The sequence below is a fragment of the Hemitrygon akajei genome, chromosome 28 (assembly GCF_048418815.1).
Source record: "Hemitrygon akajei chromosome 28, sHemAka1.3, whole genome shotgun sequence".
Classification (NCBI taxonomy): domain Eukaryota; kingdom Metazoa; phylum Chordata; class Chondrichthyes; order Myliobatiformes; family Dasyatidae; genus Hemitrygon; species Hemitrygon akajei.
The window spans coordinates 18,765,956-18,786,279 of NC_133151.1; the positions used below are offsets into that span (position 1 = coordinate 18,765,956).

The following is a 20,324-nucleotide window of genomic DNA, read 5'->3' on the forward strand; positions in this document are numbered from 1 at the left end:
TTTCAAGGGGAATAGAATATAAAAGCAGGGAGATAATGCTGAGCCTTTATAAGACACTAGTCAGGCCGCACTGGGAGTATTGTCAACAGTTTTGGGCCCCATATCTCAGAAAGGATGTGTTGTCATTGGAGAGAGTCCAGAGGAGGTTCATGAGAATGATTCTGGGAATGAAGGGGTTAACATATGAGGAGCGTTTGGCAGCTTTGGGCCTGTACTCACTGGAATTTAGAAGAACGCGGGGGAACCTCATTGAAATTTTGAAAGCAGATAGGATGGATGCGGAGAGGATGTGTGGATGTGGCGGGGGTATCCAGAACTAGAGGGCACAGCCTCGAAATTGAGGGGCGACCTTTTAGAATGGAGGTAAGCAGGATTTTTTTTTTTAGCCAGAGAGTGGTGAATCTGCAGTGGAGGCCAAGGCCCTGGGTACATTTAAGGTGGAAGTTGATCATTTCCTGATTGGTCGGGGCATCAAAGGACATGGCGAGAAGGCAGGTGTATGGGGTTGAGTGGGATCCGGGATCAGGCATGATGGAATGGCGGAGCAGATTCGATGGGCTGAATGGCCTAATTTTGCTCCTATGTCTTATGGTCTTTATGACCAGGAGAAACCACAGAGAGTCGTGGGCACAGCTTAGCACATCACGGGAACCAGCCTCCCCTCCATGGAACACACACAAAATGCTGGTGGAACGCAGCAGGCCAGGCAGCATCTATAGGGAGAAGCGCTGTCGACGTTTCGGGCCGAGACCCTTCGTCAGGACTAACTGAAAGGAAAGATAGTAAGAGATTTGAAAGTGGGAGGGGGAGGGGGAAATGCGAAATGATGGGAGAAGACCGGAGGGGGTGGGGTGAAGCCGAGAGCTGGAAAGGTGATTGGCAAAAGTGATACAGAGCTGGAGAAGGGAAAGGATCATGGGACGGGAGGCCTAGGGAGAAGGAAAGGGGGACGGGAGCACCAGAGGGAGATGGAGAACAGGCAAAGAGTGATTGTGAGAGGGGCAGAGAGAGAGAGAGAGTAAAAAAGGAGAGATAAAGGGGGGGGAAATTATAAATACACACATAAACAAATATATCAGGGATGGAGTAAGAAGGGGAGGAGGGGCATTAACGGAAGTTAGAGAAGTCGATGTTCATGCCATCAGGTTGGAGGCTACCCAGACAGAGTATAAGGTGTTGTTCCTCCAACCTGAGTGTGGCTTCATCTCGGTAGTAGAGGAGGCCATGGATGGACATATCAGAATGGGAATGGGACGTGGAATTGAAATGTATGGCCACTGGGAGACCCTGCTTTCTCTGGCGGACGGAGCGTAGTCCCCTCCGCGGACTCTGTCTACGCTCCTCACTGCCTCAGTAAAGCAGCCCGGGTAATCAAAGACCCCCCCCCCCTCCCACCCCACCCCTTCTCCCCTCTCCCATCGGGTGGAAGTTGCAAAAGCCCGAAAGGGCCAAGGAAAGTTTCTACCCCACTATTAGTTATCACACTATTGAATTGTCCCCTAGGACAAGATGGACTCTTGGCCTCACAATCTACCTCATTTGCGCCCTACAGGGCACTTTCTCTGCAACAGTTACATTCTATTCTAATGTCTATTGCTGTTTTCCCTCGCTCTATCTCAATGCTCTGATCTGCAGCCTCGGTGAAAGTAACCAGGCAACGAAATGGTTAAAAGTCGTACAGCACTCTGCGGCGCTAGTGGAGGTTACTCTAACGATAAACCCACTCACAGGGGATAAGTTTCCTCCGCTTAAACACTGCCCAAGTTCCTGATTGGCTGTGAAGTTCGGGACATCCTGCGGGGCACCGCAAGGAAACGTAGGCTTCAGATGTCCCGACTGTCTGGGTGTAGAAATGAATCCTGCAAGGAGGGAGGCCGGCCCGTTGTATTGTGTGTGTGTTTGTGTGTGTTTTTTTTTGGGTGATGAGATGATTAGGGAAGAGGTGGGGACCGAACTTCCGTCAGCGGAATGCAGACAGGTGTGATTGCCACCGTTATTCGAGGGCGCATGCGTCAGTCCCAATGGGCTGCGGTGAAGTTTCGCTTTTATTAGCTCGGGATAGGTGGAACGGATTCTCCGGGAGCGCCTCTCGGCAAGAGGATCGCTCCCCCCTCCGATCGGACGGAGGGAGAGGGAGGCGAGGAGGCTGAGGCTCTTCCGCCTTCGGGGAGCGGGGCGGCGGAGAGGGCAGGAATAGCGGAGGTGCGGGGAGCAGAGGGAAAGGTGAGCGGAGGGAGGAGAGGGAGAGAGCAGCGAGGGAAGGTGGGAGGGAGGAGGAAGGAAAGCGGAGCGAGGGAAAGTGCGGGAGAGGTGAGCGGAGGGACGGAAGGTGGGAGAGAGGGAGGAGGGAGGAAAGCGGACCGAGGGGAGGTGAGCGGAGAGAGGGAAGGTAGAAGGGAGGAGGGAGGGAAGCGGAACGAGAGGAGGAGCGGGAGAGAGAGGAGGAGGAGGAGGGGGTAGGGAAGTTGCGGGACAGGTGAGCGGTGAGAGAGAAGGTGGGAGAAGCGGAGAGAGAGGGGAAAAGGAAAGAAGCGAAGAGAGGGGGAAGAATCCAAGGGAGGGAGAGAAAAGTGGGGAGGGGGGGGGATAGAGGGAAGGAGAAAGCGAAGAGGGGGAGGGAGAGAGAGAGAAAGGGGAAATCTCGGGAAGAAAGAGTTCAAGAGACCGGTCTCCCCCCTCCCTCTGACGGCGAGGCTCGAAGCTGCTCGGACCCAGGCCAGGACAGGTAGAACAACATGCCCCGAGCATTCTTGGTGAAAACCCGCAGCTCTGCCGCTAGACACCGCAGCTGGAGCGAAATGCCGGACGAAATGCGGGCCGATGTCTACGTTCCGCGTGAGTTCAGTGTTGACGTTCCCGTCCCGCAATAAAAATGGCAAACGCAGGTCGAAGGGGAGAGGACAGTTTAAGTGGTCAGGCACGGACTAGACGGGCCGAAGGGCCCGATTCCGTGCCGTATCGAAGTTCTATTGCACTGTTGCCGGAGCGCTGAGATGCCACCCTGACATAAAATTATTACCCCGTTGGTTCAGCTCAAAGCCGCAGCTCCTGTGGTATCGATCTCGCTGGACCGGCGATTTTCGCTCGTTGACAGCTGTCGGGCGGCGTAAACAGTAAATATTTTCGCCTCCGAGAGGGTGCTTGATTCCAGACTAACAAGAGGGATTCCCCGCGACGTGTCGGTTCGCGTTCAGGAAAGAGACTGACAACTTAAAAAGAAAGTTTGGAGCTCGCCTCAAAACTTTCCGAGCGAGATTTAATCAGATGCTTGGGGTTTTTTTTTTCAAATTCTCTCTCTCTCTCTCTCTCTCGCTTTCTCCCCGTTCACCCCCAACTTTTAATCCGACGCGTTGAGAGAGGGGCAAAAATGTTTTGGAAGCCGGGTCGTAAATCTGGCCATCAAAGAGTGGCAGTAATTTCAGATATTCTAATTGGTGACCCCCCCCACCCACCTCCCCGGGAATGTAGTTTTAAAGATTCTTTACCACGATTACGACAGCCAACACCTCGCCCGGCACAGGAGGGAAAAAAAGAGGGTGCGGCTCGAAAGCTGAGGGGGAGGTGATGAGTTTAAAAATATATATATATAACGGTAAGAGGAGCGGTCAAGGATATTCTGTTAAAAAATAATTAACTCCGTTTATAGATCACGTGGGGGGAAGTTTAAGTTAACGTCGGTGCTATTCTGTACCTGCAAAAAGTGTTGTTTCGAGTCGTATCACATTCTTCGACGTAAGAGCAGAGTTAAGCCAATCGGCCCATCGAGTCTGTTCTGCCATTCCTTCGTGGCTGATCTATTAACCCTCTCAACCCCATTCTCCCGCCTTCTCCCCGTAACCTTTACCGCCCTGACTAATCAAGAACCTGTCAACCTCCGCTTTAAATACAACCAGCGACTTGGCCTCCACAGCCGTCCGTGACAACGAATTGCACGCACTCGCTACGTTCTGGCGAAAGAAATACCTCATCTCTGTTCTGAAGTGACATCCTTCTACTCTGAGGCCCTGTCCTCTGGTCCTAGACTCCCCCACTATAGGAAACATCCTCTCCACATCCACTCTATCTGTGTCCTCTGGTCCTAGACTCCCCCACTATAGGAAACATCGTCTCCACATCCACTCTATCTGTGTCCTCTGGTCCCAGACTCCCCCCACTATAGGAAACATCCTCTCCACATCTACTCTATCTGTGCCCCCTGGTCCTAGACTCTCCCACTATAGGAAACATCCTCTCCACATCCACTCTATCTGTGTCCTCTGGTCCCAGACTCCCCCCACTATAGGAAACATCCTCTCCACATTCACTCTATCTGTGTCCTCTGGTCCGAGACTCCCCCACTATAGGAAACATCCTCTCCACATTCACTCTATCTGTGCCCTCTGGTCCTAGACTCCCCCACTATAGGAAACATCCTCTCCACATCCACTCTATCTGTGTCCTGTGGTCCTAGACTCCCCCACTATAGGAAACATCCTCTCCACATCCACTCTATCTGTGTCCTCTGGTCCCAGACTCCCCCACTATAGGAAACATCCTCTCCACATCCACTCTATCTGTGTCCTCTGGTCCTAGACTCCCCCACTATAGGAAACATCCTCTCCACATCCACTCTATCTGTGTCCTCTGGTCCCAGACTCCCCCACTATAGGAAACATCCTCTCCACATCCACTCTATCTGTGTCCTGTGGTCCCAGACTCCCCCACTATAGGAAACATCCTCTCCACATCCACTCTATCTGTGTCCTCTGGTCCCAGACTCCCCCACTATAGGAAACATCCTCTCCACATCCACTCTATCTGTGTCCTCTGGTCCTAGACTCCCCCACTATAGGAAACATCCTCTCCACATCCACTCTATCTGTGTCCTCTGGTCCTAGACTCCCCCACTATAGGAAACATCCTCTCCACATCCACTCTATCTGTGTCCTCTGGTCCTAGACTCCCCCACTATAGGAAACGTCCTCTCCACATCCACTCTATCTGTGTCCTCTGGTCCCAGACTCCCCCACTATAGGAAACATCCTCTCCACATCCACTCTATCTGTGTCCTGTGGTCCTAGACTCCCCCATTATAGGAAACATCCTCTCCACACCCACTCTATCTGTGTCCTCTGGTCCTAGACTCCCCCACTATAGGAAACATCCTCTCCACATCCACTCTATCTGTGTCCTCTGGTCCTAGACTCCCCCACTATAGGAAACATCCTCTCCACATCCACTCTATCTGTGTCCTCTGGTCCTAGACTCCCCCACTATAGGAAACATCCTCTCCACGTCCACTCTATCTGTATCCTCTGGTCCTAGACTCCCCCACTATAGGAAACATCCTCTCCACACCCACTCTATCTGTGTCCTCTGGTCCTAGACTCCCCCACTATAGGAAACATCCTCTCCACATCCACTCTATCTGTGTCCTCTGGTCCTAGACTCCCCCACTATAGGAAACATCCTCTCCACATCCACTCTATCTGTGTCCTCTGGTCCTAGACTCCCCCACTATAGGAAACATCCTCTCCACATCCACTCTATCTGTGTCCTCTGGTCCTAGACTCCCCCACTATAGGAAACATCCTCTCCACATCCACTCTATCTGTGTCCTCTGGTCCTAGACTCCCCCACTATAGGAAACATCCTCTCCACATCCACTCTATCTGTGTCCTCTGGTCCTAGACTCCCCCACTACAGGAAACATCCTCTCCACATCCACTCTATCTGTGTCCTCTGGTCCTAGACTCCCCCACTAAAGGAAACATCCTCTCCACATCCACTCTATCTGTGTCCCCTGGTCCTAGACTCTCCCAGTATAGGAAACATCCTCTCCACATCCACTCTATCTGTGTCCTCTGGTCCTAGACTCCCCCACTATAGGAAACATCCTCTCCACATCCACTCTATCTGTGTCCTCTGGTCCTAGACTCCCCCACTATAGGAAACATCCTCTCCACATCCACTCTATCTGTGTCCTCTGGTCCTAGACTCCCCCACTATAGGAAACATCCTCTCCACATCCACTCTATCTGTGTCCTCTGGTCCTAGACTCCCCCACTACAGGAAACATCCTCTCCACATCCACTCTATCTGTGTCCTCTGGTCCTAGACTCCCCCACTAAAGGAAACATCCTCTCCACATCCACTCTATCTGTGTCCCCTGGTCCTAGACTCTCCCAGTATAGGAAACATCCTCTCCACATCCACTCTATCTGTGTCCTCTGGTCCTAGACTCCCCCACTATAGGAAACATCCTCTCCACATCCACTCTATCTGTGTCCTCTGGTCCTAGACTCCCCCACTATAGGAAACATCCTCTCCACATCCACTCTATCTGTGTCCTCTGGTCCCAGACTCCCCCACTATAGGAAACATCCTCTCCACATCCACTCTATCTGTGTCCTGTGGTCCCAGACTCCCCCACTATAGGAAACATCCTCTCCACATCCACTCTATCTGTGTCCTCTGGTCCCAGACTCCCCCACTATAGGAAACATCCTCTCCACATCCACTCTATCTGTGTCCTCTGGTCCTAGACTCCCCCACTATAGGAAATATCCTCTCCACATCCACTCTATCTGTGTCCTCTGGTCCTAGACTCCCCCACTATAGGAAACATCCTCTCCACATCCACTCTATCTGTGTCCTGTGGTCCTAGACTCCCCCATTATAGGAAACATCCTCTCCACACCCACTCTATCTGTGTCCTCTGGTCCTAGACTCCCCCACTATAGGAAACATCCTCTCCACATCCACTCTATCTGTGTCCTCTGGTCCTAGACTCCCCCACTATAGGAAACATCCTCTCCACATCCACTCTATCTGTGTCCTCTGGTCCTAGACTCCCCCACTATAGGAAACATCCTCTCCACGTCCACTCTATCTGTATCCTCTGGTCCTAGACTCCCCCACTATAGGAAACATCCTCTCCACACCCACTCTATCTGTGTCCTCTGGTCCTAGACTCCCCCACTATAGGAAACATCCTCTCCACATCCACTCTATCTGTGTCCTCTGGTCCTAGACTCCCCCACTATAGGAAACATCCTCTCCACATCCACTCTATCTGTGTCCTCTGGTCCTAGACTCCCCCACTATAGGAAACATCCTCTCCACATCCACTCTATCTGTGTCCTCTGGTCCTAGACTCCCCCACTATAGGAAACATCCTCTCCACATCCACTCTATCTGTGTCCTCTGGTCCTAGACTCCCCCACTATAGGAAACATCCTCTCCACATCCACTCTATCTGTGTCCTCTGGTCCTAGACTCCCCCACTACAGGAAACATCCTCTCCACATCCACTCTATCTGTGTCCTCTGGTCCTAGACTCCCCCACTAAAGGAAACATCCTCTCCACACCCACTCTATCTGTGTCCCTCTGGTCCTAGACTCTCCCACTATAGGAAACATCCTCTCCACATCCACTCTATCTGTGTCCTCTGGTCCTAGACTCCCCCACTATAGGAAACATCCTCTCCACATCCACTCTATCTGTGTCCTCTGGTCCTAGACTCCCCCACTATAGGAAACATCCTCTCCACATCCACTCTATCTGTGTCCTCTGGTCCTAGACTCCCCCACTATAGGAAACATCCTCTCCACATCCACTCTATCTGTGTCCTCTGGTCCTAGACTCCCCCACTATAGGAAACATCCTCTCCACATCCACTCTATCTGTGTCCTCTGGTCCTAGACTCCCCCACTATAGGAAACATCCTCTCCACATCCACTCTATCTGTGTCCTCTGGTCCTAGACTCCCCCACTACAGGAAACATCCTCTCCACATCCACTCTATCTGTGTCCTCTGGTCCTAGACTCCCCCACTAAAGGAAACATCCTCTCCACACCCACTCTATCTGTGTCCCTCTGGTCCTAGACTCTCCCACTATAGGAAACATCCTCTCCACATCCACTCTATCTGTGTCCTCTGGTCCTAGACTCCCCCACTATAGGAAACATCCTCTCCACATCCACTCTATCTGTGTCCTCTAGTCCTAGACTCCCCTTTACACATCCACTCTGTCGAGGGCTTTCAATGAGCCCCCCCCCCCCCCCCCAACCTCATTCTTCTAAACTCCAGCGAGTACGGTCCCAGAGCCGTCAAACGCTCCCCACGCGTTAACCCTTTCATTCTCGTGAACCTGCTTTGGTACTCCTCCAAATCCAGCACGCCCTTCCTTAGATAAGCGGCCCAAACCTGCTCACAATGTACACCGAGTGCAGTTAACCGACTAACCCGCATGTCGATGTGTCCACACTGTCCCTGCGAACTGCGAGTTAGCCGTTGACTTCGAGCTTATTAACTAAACAGCTTTCTGCTTTGAGGCTCCGGCGCCCTACTTTTAAAGTTACACACCCGCCCCCCACCCCCCCCACCCATCTCCATCCCGCTCCAGTCCTGATCTGCTGCTCAACCGCTGTCTTCGAAATCGCCCGAGTTTCCCATCTGCAGAACTCCCCCCACTCCACCCCGCATGCCGGCCTCTATCAGTCAGGGCACTGGGTCTGTACCTGTGGGGGCAGGACGTCCCCTCGTACCGGAACAAGGCAAGGCAGCGGCTATCTTTCATCCGGCGTTTGAGGAGCTTTGGTAGGTCACCAAAAACACTCGCAAATTTCTACCGATGTACCTTGGAGAGCGTTCTGACCGGGTCCATCACCGTCTGGTGGGGCGGGGGCTACTGCACAGGATGGAAATAAGCTGCAGAAAGTTGTAAACTCAGTCCGCTCCATCAGGGGCACCGGCCTCTCAGTATCTAGGACATCTTCCTCAGAAAGGCGTCATCCATCAGTAAGGACCCCCACCACCCAGGACGTGCCCTCTTCTCACTGATACCATCAGGGAGGAGGTACAGGAGCCTGAAGACACACACTCAGCGATTCAGGAACAGCTTCTTCCCCTCTGCCATCAGGGAGGAGGTACAGGAGTCTGAAGACACACACTCAGCGATTCAGGAACAGCTTCTTCCCCTCTGCCATCAGGGAGGGGGTACAGGAGCCTGAAGGCACACACTCAACGATTCAGGAACAGCTTCTTCCTCTCTGCCATCAGGGAGGGGGTACAGGAGCCTGAAGACACACACTCAGTGATTCCGGAACAGCTTCTTCTCCTCTGCCATCCGATTTCTGAATGGACAACGAGCCCATGAACACCGCCTCAGTACTCTCCCTCTGTTTTTGCACTGATTGTTTAATTTCCTCCAACCTGAGTGTGGCCTCATCGCGACAGCAGAGGAGGCCGTGGACTGGCATGTCGGAATGGGAACGGGAAGCAGAACTGGAGAGGGTGGTCACCGGGAGATCCGGCTTTTTCTGGTGCTCGGCAAGGCGGTCTCCCAATCCGCGTCGGGTCTCACCGAACCTCAGGAGGCCACACCGGGAGCACCGGACACAGTAGGTGACCGCACCAGACTCACGGGTGAAGCGTCGCCTCGCCTGGAAGGACTGTTTGGGGCCCGGAATGGTAGTGAGGGAAAAGGTGTGGCACTTGTTCTACTGAGATCAGTGGAGAGGGACGAATTAGCAATTTTTTTTTCTCTCTTTCCCTCTCACAATCACTCCTTGCCTGTTCTCCATCTTCCTCTGGTGCTCCCCTCCCCCTTTCTTTCTTCCAAGGCCTCCCGTCCTATGATACACCCCCCCCCCTTCTCTAGCCTTGTATCCCTTTTGCCAATCAACTTCCCAGCTGCAGGCTTCATCCCTCCCCCTCCTGTCTTCTCCTATCATTTCAGATCTCCCCCTCCCCTTCCCACTTTCAAACCTCTTACTATGTCTTTTTTCCGTTAGTCCTGACGAAGGGTCTCGGCCCGAAACGTCGACAGCACTTCTCCCTACAGATGCTGCCTGGCCTGCTGCATTCCACCAGCATTTTGTGTGTGTGTGTTGCTTGAATTTCCAGCATCTGGCAGATTTCCTCGTGTTTGAGGTTCTTGATTAGTCAGGATGCCAAAGGTTATGGGGGAGAAGGCAGGAGAATGGGGTTGAGAGGGTTAATAAGTCAGGCCTGATGGAACAGCAAAGCAAAGTTTGGGGGCCAAAGTGGCCTAATTCTGTTCCTATCTCTTGTGGTTAATAGCAGAGCCGTACAACACGGCCTAACCTGTCCATGCAGGTCCCATTGGCCCATACCCTTCTGAAGTTTTCCTCTCCACTTATCTGTCTCACATTGTTATTGTACCCACTTTGACCTCTTCCTCTTGCCCTTCGTTCCACACACCCAGCACTCTTGGGACATATTAACACTGTATAAATATGAAATTAGAATCAGAATCAGGTTTATTATCACTGGCATGTAACGTGAAATTTGTTAATTCAGCAGCAGCAGTTCAGTGTAATACATAATTTAGCAGAAAAAATAAACAAAATAAAAATAATAATAAATAAACAAGTAAATCATTTACATATATTGAATAGATTTTTTAAAAAATGTGCAAAAACAGATATACTGTATATATATTTTTTTAAAGTGAGGTAGTGTCCAAAGATTCAATGTCCATTTAGCAATTGGGTGGCAGAGGGGAAGAAGCTGTTCCTGAATCGCTGAGTGTGTGCCTTCAGGCTTCTGTACCTCCTACCTGATGGTAACAGTGAGAAAAGGGCATGCCCTGGGTACTGGAGGTCCTTAATAATGGACGCTGCCTTTCTGAGACACCGCTCCCTGAAGATGTCCTGGGTACTTTGTAGGCTAGTACCCAAGATGGAGCTGACTAGATTTACAACCTTCTGCAGCTTCTTTCAGTCCTGTGCAGTAGCCCCTCCATACCAGACAGTGATGCAGCCTGTCAGAATGCTCTCCGTGGTACAAATATAGAAGTTTTTGTGCGTCACGCTATGTAAATTAGTTGTTGGGTTATTACAGCGGACAACATTTTTTAAAGTTTTCTTTCCGCAGAATTTTTTTTTTGTTGATGATAGACCACTTGAAGCTCAACACAAATATAATTTCAGGTAGAAATATGGAGAAACAAGAATTAACTTCTGTTGACTACAAAGCTTTTAATCGCACAATGGTACTGACACTTTGCAACAGTTCAACTAAACTAAAAGTGTAATGTTCTGAAGCTTCTCACTCGAGTGTCCGATACTCATCAGCTGGCATTGATGGATTCCAGTTGCCCTGATAGTTTCTCCATGACCGCAACGTCCCGCTGACAGCACCAAGACTTGCAGGGAAGGAGTCCAAATAGGAATACAGAACATGAATCTTTAGTGACATGTTGCACTTCATGGTTTTGTGTGCTTGAAGCATGTTGTCAGCCAGCTCCACGTAGTTTGGTGCTCTGTAGTTGCCAAGAAATTTTTCAACATCCCTGAAAGTCTTCCATGTGATTTTTTCCGGTCCCACCAGAAGTTCTTCGAATTGCCTGTCATTGATAACTTGCTTGATTTGTGGATCAACAAAAAATGCCTTCCTTAATCTTGGCATCGGTTATTCTGACTTGAATTAGGAATTGAAATAACAAAATCAGGCGATTTTTTTTTTTAAAAATGGTGCGTGATCTGGAAGTTTCATGGTGATTTACATGAAAATCCATAAGGTACACACAGAAGTATTCAGGAAGCAAAATCTTTGTTGCCCAGTGTTATTAGTCATAAAGTAATGGACAAAGGCCCTTCAGCCCTGCCAGTCCATGCTAACCACATTGCCACGCAGCTTGTCCCAACCTCCTGCGTTCGGCCCATATCCCTCAAACCACGGCCCTCCACGTGTCTCTCCAAATGCTTCTTGTATGACACTATTGCAACTACCTCAACCACTTCCACAGGCACTCACCGCCCTCTGCATGTAAAAAGCTGCCCCTCGGGTCAAAGCTCAAAGTAAATTTATTATAAAGCACATATATGTCACTATGCACAACCCTGAGATTCATTTTCCTGGGGGCATACTCTGCAAATCTATAGAACCGTCACTGTAAACAGGATCAGTGAAAGATCAACCAGAGTGCAGAAGACAACAAACTGTGCAAATGCAAATATAAACAGCAATAAATAATGAGGTAACAAGATAAAGAATGAGATCATTGGTTGTGAGAACATCTCAATGGATTTGCAAGTTAGTGTAGTTATTCCCTTCTGTTCAAGAGCCTGATGGTTGAGGGGTAGTAACTGCTCCTGAACTGAGTCCGGAGGCTCCTGTACCTTCTGCCTGAAGGCAGCCTGGGTGGTGGGGGCCCCTGATGATGGACGCTGCTTTCCTACGACAGCGTTTCATGTAGATGTGCTCAATGGTTGGGAGGGTTTTACTCATGATGGACTGGGCTGTATCCACTACTTTTTGTAGGACTTTTCTGGTCAAGGGCACTGGTGCTTCCACACTAGGCTGTGAGACAGCCACAGCCAGTCAATACACTCTCCACCACACATCGATAGAAGTTTGTCAAAGTTTTAGATGTCATGCTGAATCTCCGCCAATCCCTTCTAAATCTTTCCCCTCCCTCCCTAATCCTATACTCCTCAGTTCAGGCCCACCACCTACCCGGGGAAAACAACCTTATCCATGCCCCATCACCTTAAACACCTCTGTAAGATTGTCCCTCATTCTTCCATGCTCCAAGGAATGAACACTAAGCCTGGTCAATCAGTTACTGTCATGTACTGAGATACGGTAAAAATCTTTATATTTGATTTTTAAAAACTTATTGATATAAAACATGGAATTGGCCCTTTGAGACATGCTGCCCAGCATCCCCCATATTTAATCCTAGACTGATCATGGGACAATTTACAATGACCAATTAACCTAGCAACTTTTATATCTTTGGATTTTGGGAGGAAACCGGAGTATTTGGAGGAAACCCATGCAGTCATGGGGAGAACGTACACACTCCTTACAGGAGGAGTCGGGGATTGAACCCGTAAACTGTAAACTGTAAACTGCCTGCACTGTAAACCGTTGTGCTGACCACTACGCTACTGTAAAATCTAGACAGATGATTCCATACTCAAAGCCGTCATTAGTCGACGGTGACCAACGCGCACCAGTGGTCATGGGGAGAAAGTACAAACTCCTTACAGGCAGCGGCGAGAATCGAACCCGGGTCACTCTCGCTGTAATAACGTTCCGCTAACCACGCGCTACCGTGCCGCCCCACGGGCTTGCAGCCCTCATCCAAGAAAGGATGTGCTGGCATTGGAGTGGGTCTGGAGGAGATTCACGAGAACGATCCCGGGAATGAAAGGGCTAATGTACGAGGAGCGTTTGGCAGCTTTGGGCCTGTACTCACTGGAGTTTAGAAGAATGAGGGGGAAATCTCATTGGAACCTATCGGATATTGAAAGGCTTAGGGAGGGCAGATGTAGATGTCTCCAAGAGTGAGAGGGTCTAGGGTCTAGGACGTCCTTTTAGAACGTCCCTGTAGATGAGGAGGAATTTCTTTATCCAAAAAGTGGTGAATCTGTGAAATTCATTGTCACAGACGGCTGTGGAGGAGGCCAAATCATTGGGTATACTTAAAGCAGAAGTTGATGGGTGCTTGATAAGCAAGGGTGTCAGATGTTACAGGGGGGAGGCAGGAAAAAGGGGGTTGGGAGGGAAGATGGATCGATGGGCCGAATGGCCTCATTCTGCTCCTATAGCTTATGGTCTTTTGATCTCCTCATTAGATCCACTGGACGTAATTCACTGCCGAGCGTCAGAAGTGTGCGAGGCTCCCCTCTGCCTGGCTGCGGACGACAGCACAGGGAAGGAGTCGCCCTATGACACCGACTCGAGCACATCCGCGCAGGACGTGGAGAACGGGATCAATCAGAGCGGCCAGCAAGGATTTGTCCGCTCCAAGATTAAGGTAGGCCGCCGCCTCCTCGGACATTGTCGTGTGTACTGGCCGCAGCGAAAACCTGCCTTTCACACCGATCGTACGATCGCTTTTAACACTGGCAGGAATGGGGGAGGGGGTCACGGTACTGTGGCGGTTAGCGTGATCACTTTCCAGTGCCAGTGATCAATGATCAGGGTTTGATTCCACACTCAATGTTGTAGGAAAAGTTTCTTCCCCTCTGCCATCAGATTTCTGAATGGACAATAAACCCATGAATAAGAAACAGGAGCAGGAGTCGGCCATCTGTTCCATTGCGCCTGCTCCGTCATTTAATAAGATCATGGCTGATCAGGCCAGGACTCATCTCCAACTACTGTTCTTTTCCCTCGCATAATCCTTAATTCCCCTACTGTGCAAAAATCTATCCAACCCTGCCTTAAACATATCTACGGATGTAGCCTCCATTGGGCAGAGAATTCCATAGACTCACCACCCTCTGGGAAAAGCAGTTCCTCCTCATCTCCATCCTAAATCTACTCCCCTGAATCTCGAGGCTGTGTCCCCTTGTTCTCATCTCACCTGCCAGTGGAAATGACTTTTCTGCCTTTGACAAAGCCATGCTGACTATTCCTAATCATATTATACCTCTCCAAATGTTCATAAATCCTGCCTCTCAGGATCTTCTCCATCAACTTACTAACCACTGAAGTAAGACTCACTGGTCTGTAAGCTCATAATTTTCTGGGCTATCTCTACTCTCTTCCTTAAATGAGGGAACAATATCCGCAACCCTCCCGAACTTTTCCCATCCTCATTGATGATGCAAGGATCATTGCCAGAGGCTCAGCAATCTCCTCCCTCACCTCCCACAGTAGCCTGGAGTACATCTCATCCAGTCCCAGTGATTTATCCAACTTGACGCTTTCCAAAAGCTCCAGCACATCCTCTTTCTTAATATTTATATACTCAAGCTATGGAAAAGATCCTTTTCCATAGTGAATACTAAAGGAAAGAATTAATTAAGTACCTCTGCTATTTCCTCCAGTTCCATACACACTTTCCCGCTTTCACATTTGATTGGTCCTATTCTTTCATGTCTTATCCTCTTGCTCTTCACATACTTTTAGAATGTTTTGGGGTTTTCCTTAATTCTGTCCACCAAGGCCTTCTCATGGCCCCTTCTGGCTCTCCTAATTTCATTCTTAAACTACTTCCTGCTAACCTTATAACCTTCTAGATCTCTATCATTACCTAGTTTTTTGAACCTTTTGTAAGTTCTTTTCTTCTTGACTAGATTTGCAACAGGCTTTGTACACCACGGTTCCTGTACCCTACCATCCGTTCCCTGTCTCATTGGAACGTACCTATGCAGAACCCCACACAAATATCCCCTGAGCATTTGCCACATTTCTTCCGTACCTTTCCCTGAGAACACTGGTTCCCAACTTATGCTTCCATGGTTGGGAAAAGGGGAAGGGAGAGGGGAGAGAGTGGGAAACACCAGAGAGACTTTCTGTAAAGATCAATAAATCAATTATTTGAAATCAAATGACCTTGCCTGGTGTCTCGGGGCTGGGTGTGTCTGCCCCCTGCACTCATTCTCTGCCACCTGTCCCACACCCCTCCTGTGGGTGTGATACCTATGTGCAAAAGTTGCACGTGCAAGACTTCCTTCCTTCACAGACACACGGTATCGGATAAGCAGCATCTACTAATTAAAGATGCATTATACACAGATTTTATAAGTGAGAACATTTTGAACAAAACCAGCCTATTTTAGTGCGAGCTGGTTGCAGTGTTGCTACTACTGAGATGGTGACTAGGGTCAAGAACTGAATGGCTGTTCCTGAAACTGGTGGTGTGGGACTTCAGGCTTCTGTACCTCCTACCCGATGGGAGCTGGGAGAAGATGCATGGCCTGGATGGAGAGGGTCTTTGGATGTTGCCTTCTTGAGGCAGGGCCTCCTGTAGATACTGTAGGGAGGGAGGTGCCTGGGATCTATCGGGCTGTGGCCAATACTTTCTGCAGCTTCTTGTGTTGAGTGGGGATGTCCTGGGCCACTCTGAGGGTCCTTAATAGTCATAGAAAAATACAGCACAGAAACAGTCCCCTCAGCCAATCTAAGACCATAAGACATGGGAGCAGAATTAGGCCATCTGGCCCATCGAGTCTGCTCTCCCATTCAATCCTATCTCCCCCTCAACCCCAGTTCCCGGCCTTTTCCCTGTAACCTTTGATGCCATATCCAATCAAGAACCTATTAATCTCTGCCTTAAATACGCTCAACGACCCGGCCTCCACAGCTGCATGTGGCAACAAATCCCACAAATTCACCACACTCTGGCAAAATAAGTTTCTCCACATCTCTGTTTTGAATGGACGCCCCTCTATCCTGAGGCTGTGCCCTCTCATCCTAGACTCCCCCACCATGGGAAACATCCTTTCCACATTCGAAATTTTTCAATGAGATCCCTCCCCCTCATCTTTCTGAATTTCAGCGAGGACAGACCAGAGCTGTCAAACATCCCTTATACGATAACTCTTTCATTCCCAGAATCATGCTTATGAACCTCCTCTGGACCTGCTCCAATGCCAACACATCTTTTCTAAGATGAGGGGCCCAAAACTGTTCACAATACTCAAGGTGAGGCCTCACCAGTGCCTTATAAAGCCTCAGCATCACATCCCTGCTCTTGTATTCTAGACCACTTGAAATGAATGCTAACATGGCATTTGCCTTCCTCACCACCGACTCAACCTGCAAGTTAACCTTTAGGGTGTTCTGCACAAGGACTCCCAAGTCCATCTGCATCTGGTCCATGCAGTTCATTCCACAATCTTACCACCCTCTGACTGAAGAAGTTTCCCCTCACGTTCCACTTAAACTATTCACCTTTCACACTTAACCCATGACCTCTGGTTGTTGCCCCACCCAACCTCAGTGGGGAAAATGCCTGCTTGCATTTACCCTATCTATATACCCCTCGTCTTTTTGTCTACCTCTATCAGTGACGGATGCTGCCATTTGAAGATGTCCTCAGTGGTGAGGAGGCTAGTGCTCGTGATGGAGCTGGCTGTCTCTACAACCATATATCGTGGTGGCTGTGAACCAGAATCAGATCTATTAGCACTGCACCAGTTCAGAGAGACAAAGTGTTTAATTACAATTATAAAACACAGAATAATTGATTGCACAATTCCTCACATTCTTCAAGTTGGTCTTTAGCAGATGCACAATTACAACCTCGATCCTGTGTGGATGGGTCTCTATCAATTTTGCACATATGGACACTGTAATTTCCCCTTGTTCTTTACGAAACTCCTCAAGCTCTGTCAGATTGCATGGGGATCGTGAGTGACAGCTCTTTTCAAGTCCAGCCACAAATTCTCAATTGGATTGAGGTCTGGACTCCGACTTGGCCGCACCAGGACATTAACTTTGTTGTTTTTAAGCCATTCCTGTGTAGCTTTGGCTTTATGCTTGGGGTCATTGTCTTGCTGGAAAATATATCTTCTCCCAAGTCACGGTTCTCTTGCAGACTGCATCAGGTTTTCCTCCAGGATTTCTCTGTGTTTTTCTGCATTCATTTTACCCTCTACCTTCACAAGCCTTCCAGGGCCTGCTGCAGTGAAGCATCCCCACAGCATGATGCAGCCATCACCATGCTTCACGGTAGGGACGGTGTGATTTTGATGATGTGTGGAGTTTAGCTTACGGCAAACATAACGTTTAGTCTGAAGGCCAAAAAAGCTCAATTTTTGGTTTCATCAGAGCACACAACCTTCTGCCAGCTAACTTCAGAGTCTCCAAAACGCAGTCTGGCAAACTCTAGCCCGGATCTCATGCGAGTTTTTTTCAACAGGGGCTTTCTCTTTGCCACTCTCCCATGAAGCTGTTACTGGTGAAGCACCCGGGCAACAGTTGTTGTGTGTGCAGTCTCTCCCATCTCAGCCACCGAAGCTTGTAACTCCTCCAGAGTTGTCATCGGTCTCTCGGTGGCCTCCCTCACTAGTCCCCTTCTCGCACGGTCACTCAGTTTTTGAGGATGGCCTGCTCTAGGCAGATTTACAGCTGTGCCATATTCTTTCCATTTCTCAATGATTGACTTAACTGTACTCCAAGAGATATTCAGTGACTTGGAAATTTTCTTGTATCCATCTCCTGAATTGTGCTTTTCAATAAGCTTTTTGTGGAGTTGCTTGGAGTGTTCTTTTGTCTCCATGTTGTAGTTTTTGGCCAGGATACTGACTCGCCAGCAGTTGGACCTTCCAGATACAGGCGTATTTTTACTACAATCAATTGAAACACCATGACTGCACACAGGTCCCCAAAAACAGATCTCCATTTAACTAATTATGTGAATTCTAAAACCAATTGGCTGCACCAGCGACGATTTGGTGTGTCACATTAAAGGGGGTAAATACGTATGCAATCAATTGTTTTGTATTTTATATTTGTAACTGTAATTTATTTAGATCACTTTGTGGAGATCTGTTTTCACTTTGGCACAAAAGAGTCTTTTTCTGTTGATCGGTGTCAAAAAAAGCCAAATTAAATCCACTGTGATTCAATGTTGTAAAACAATAAAACATGACAACCTCCAGGGGATGGGGGGGTGATATTTTATAGGCACTGTAAACTTCTGGAGATGTTTGTTTCTGAATTTACACCCAGTTCAGGCAGCTGCCGTCTCACGCCCAGAAGAAAAATCGTTCTCCTCACCTGGTCTGACTCTTGTCCCACCTACACAACAGCCCATAAGATATAGGAGCAGAATCAGGCCATTCAGTCCATCAAGTCTGCTCTGCCATTCCATCATGGCTAATTCAACATCCCTCTCAACTTCATTCTCCCGTCTTCTCCCCTATAAACTTCGACGCCATTACTAATCGAGAACCTATCAGCCTCCGTTTTAAATATACCCAATAACTGGGCCTTCACAGCTGTCTGTGGTGATAAAATCCACAGCCTCCCCACCCCTGGCTAAAGAAATCCCCCTCTATTCAGGTGTAACAGGTGGGGGGGGGTTCTCTGACGGGCTTGCGGGTGGGAGAAGGCAGACCGTTGCTGATCTCGCCCTCTGTGTGTGCGCCGTTGGCCCGCAGGTGACCATCGGAGAGTGCGCGGCCGAGAGTTACGCCTGCCAGTTGTGCCACAAGACGTTCCAGTTCCAGCGCATGCTGAACCGCCACATGAAGTGCCACAACGTGGTGAAGCGCCACCTCTGCACCTTCTGCGGCAAAGGCTTCAACGACACGTTCGACCTCAAGAGGCACGTCCGTACGCACACAGGTAACCGCCCGAACTCCACTCGCACCCTCTTCTTTCGGTCACTCAGAATCATCAGCATCCTCAGACGTGGGCGGAGAGGTGGCGGATGCAGTTTAACCCCGCTAGGTGTGAAGCATTGCATCTCGGTAGGTCAAATGCAAAGAGGTAGTTAGAGACAAGATCCTTAGCGGTGTTGGTGAGCAGAGGGATCTTGGGATCCAAGTTCAAAGCTCCCCGAATGTGAAAGTCGATAGGGTGGCTAAGAAGGCAAATTGCATGCTTGCCTTCGTTAGTCAAGAAATTGAGTTCAAATTGAGCTGCAGCTTTACAAAACTCGAGTTGGGCCGCACCTAGAGAATTGCATCCAGTTCTGGTCGCCCCATTATAGGAAGGGTATTGAGGTTTCGGAGAGGGTGCAGAAGAGCTTTACCAGGACGCTGCCTGGTTTAGAGGGCGAGTGCTATCACGAGAGGCCGGTCAAACTTGGGTTGTTTTCTCTGGAGCTCCAGGGGCTTCGAGGGAAGACCTGATAGAGGTTTACAAGATTATGAGACAGAGTCGACAGACAATATCTTCCTCTAAGAGTTGAAATGTCTAATACCAGAGGGGCTTGCATTTAAGCTGAGAGGGGGTAACTTCAAAGGGGATGTGAGGGGCAAGTTTCTTTTTAACACACAGAGTTTGGGTGCCTGGAATGTGCTGCCTGGAGCAGTGGTGGAGGCAGAAACACCACAAATTTCACGTCACAAGCCGGCGATAATAAACCTGATTCTGAATTTTAAGATACATTTAGATGGGGACGTGAATGTGAGGAAAATGGAAGGATAGGGACAGTGTGTAGGAAGAAGAGATTGGTTTAGTTGGCCTTTTGACTACTAATTTAACTGGCTCAGCACAACTCTGTGGGCCGAAGGGCCTGTTCCGACACTGTACTAATCAGAATCTGGTTTATCATCACTGAGTTTAGGTGGTGAAATGTGTTGTTTGTGGTAACAGTGAAGTCCAAGGCATAAAAAATAACAGTAGCAATTGTATAAATATAAATAAGTGATGCAAAGAGTAAAGTAGTATGTTGTGAAATCTGTTGTTTCGTAGCAACGGTACAAGGCAGATATAAAAATTTACTACATGTTATTTGAAACAAGTAGTGCAAAAGATGATTAACAAGGTAGTGTTGATGGGTTCTTGGACCACTAGGAAATCAGAGAGCAGAGGGGAAGAAGCGGTTCCTGAATCATTGAGTGTGTGCCTTCATAGACTCACGGAGCGGAGTTATCATTTGGTTATTATTGCCACGCGCAC

General features: G+C 49.2%; 1 protein-coding gene across 1 annotated transcript in view; it reads left to right on the plus strand.

The window, feature by feature from the left end:
• Window positions 1-2,568: 2,568 nt before the first annotated feature.
• The window catches only part of LOC140717735 (putative transcription factor Ovo-like 1), a 29,593-nt gene continuing 11,837 nt past the window's right edge, over window positions 2,569-20,324 (plus strand). Inside the window, exons 1-3 of the mRNA XM_073031450.1 lie at window positions 2,569-2,835; window positions 13,595-13,776; window positions 18,857-19,043. Coding sequence (XP_072887551.1) covers window positions 2,736-2,835; window positions 13,595-13,776; window positions 18,857-19,043 — 469 coding nt within the window. The 5' untranslated portion in view covers window positions 2,569-2,735. The remainder of the gene's footprint in view (window positions 2,836-13,594; window positions 13,777-18,856; window positions 19,044-20,324) is intronic.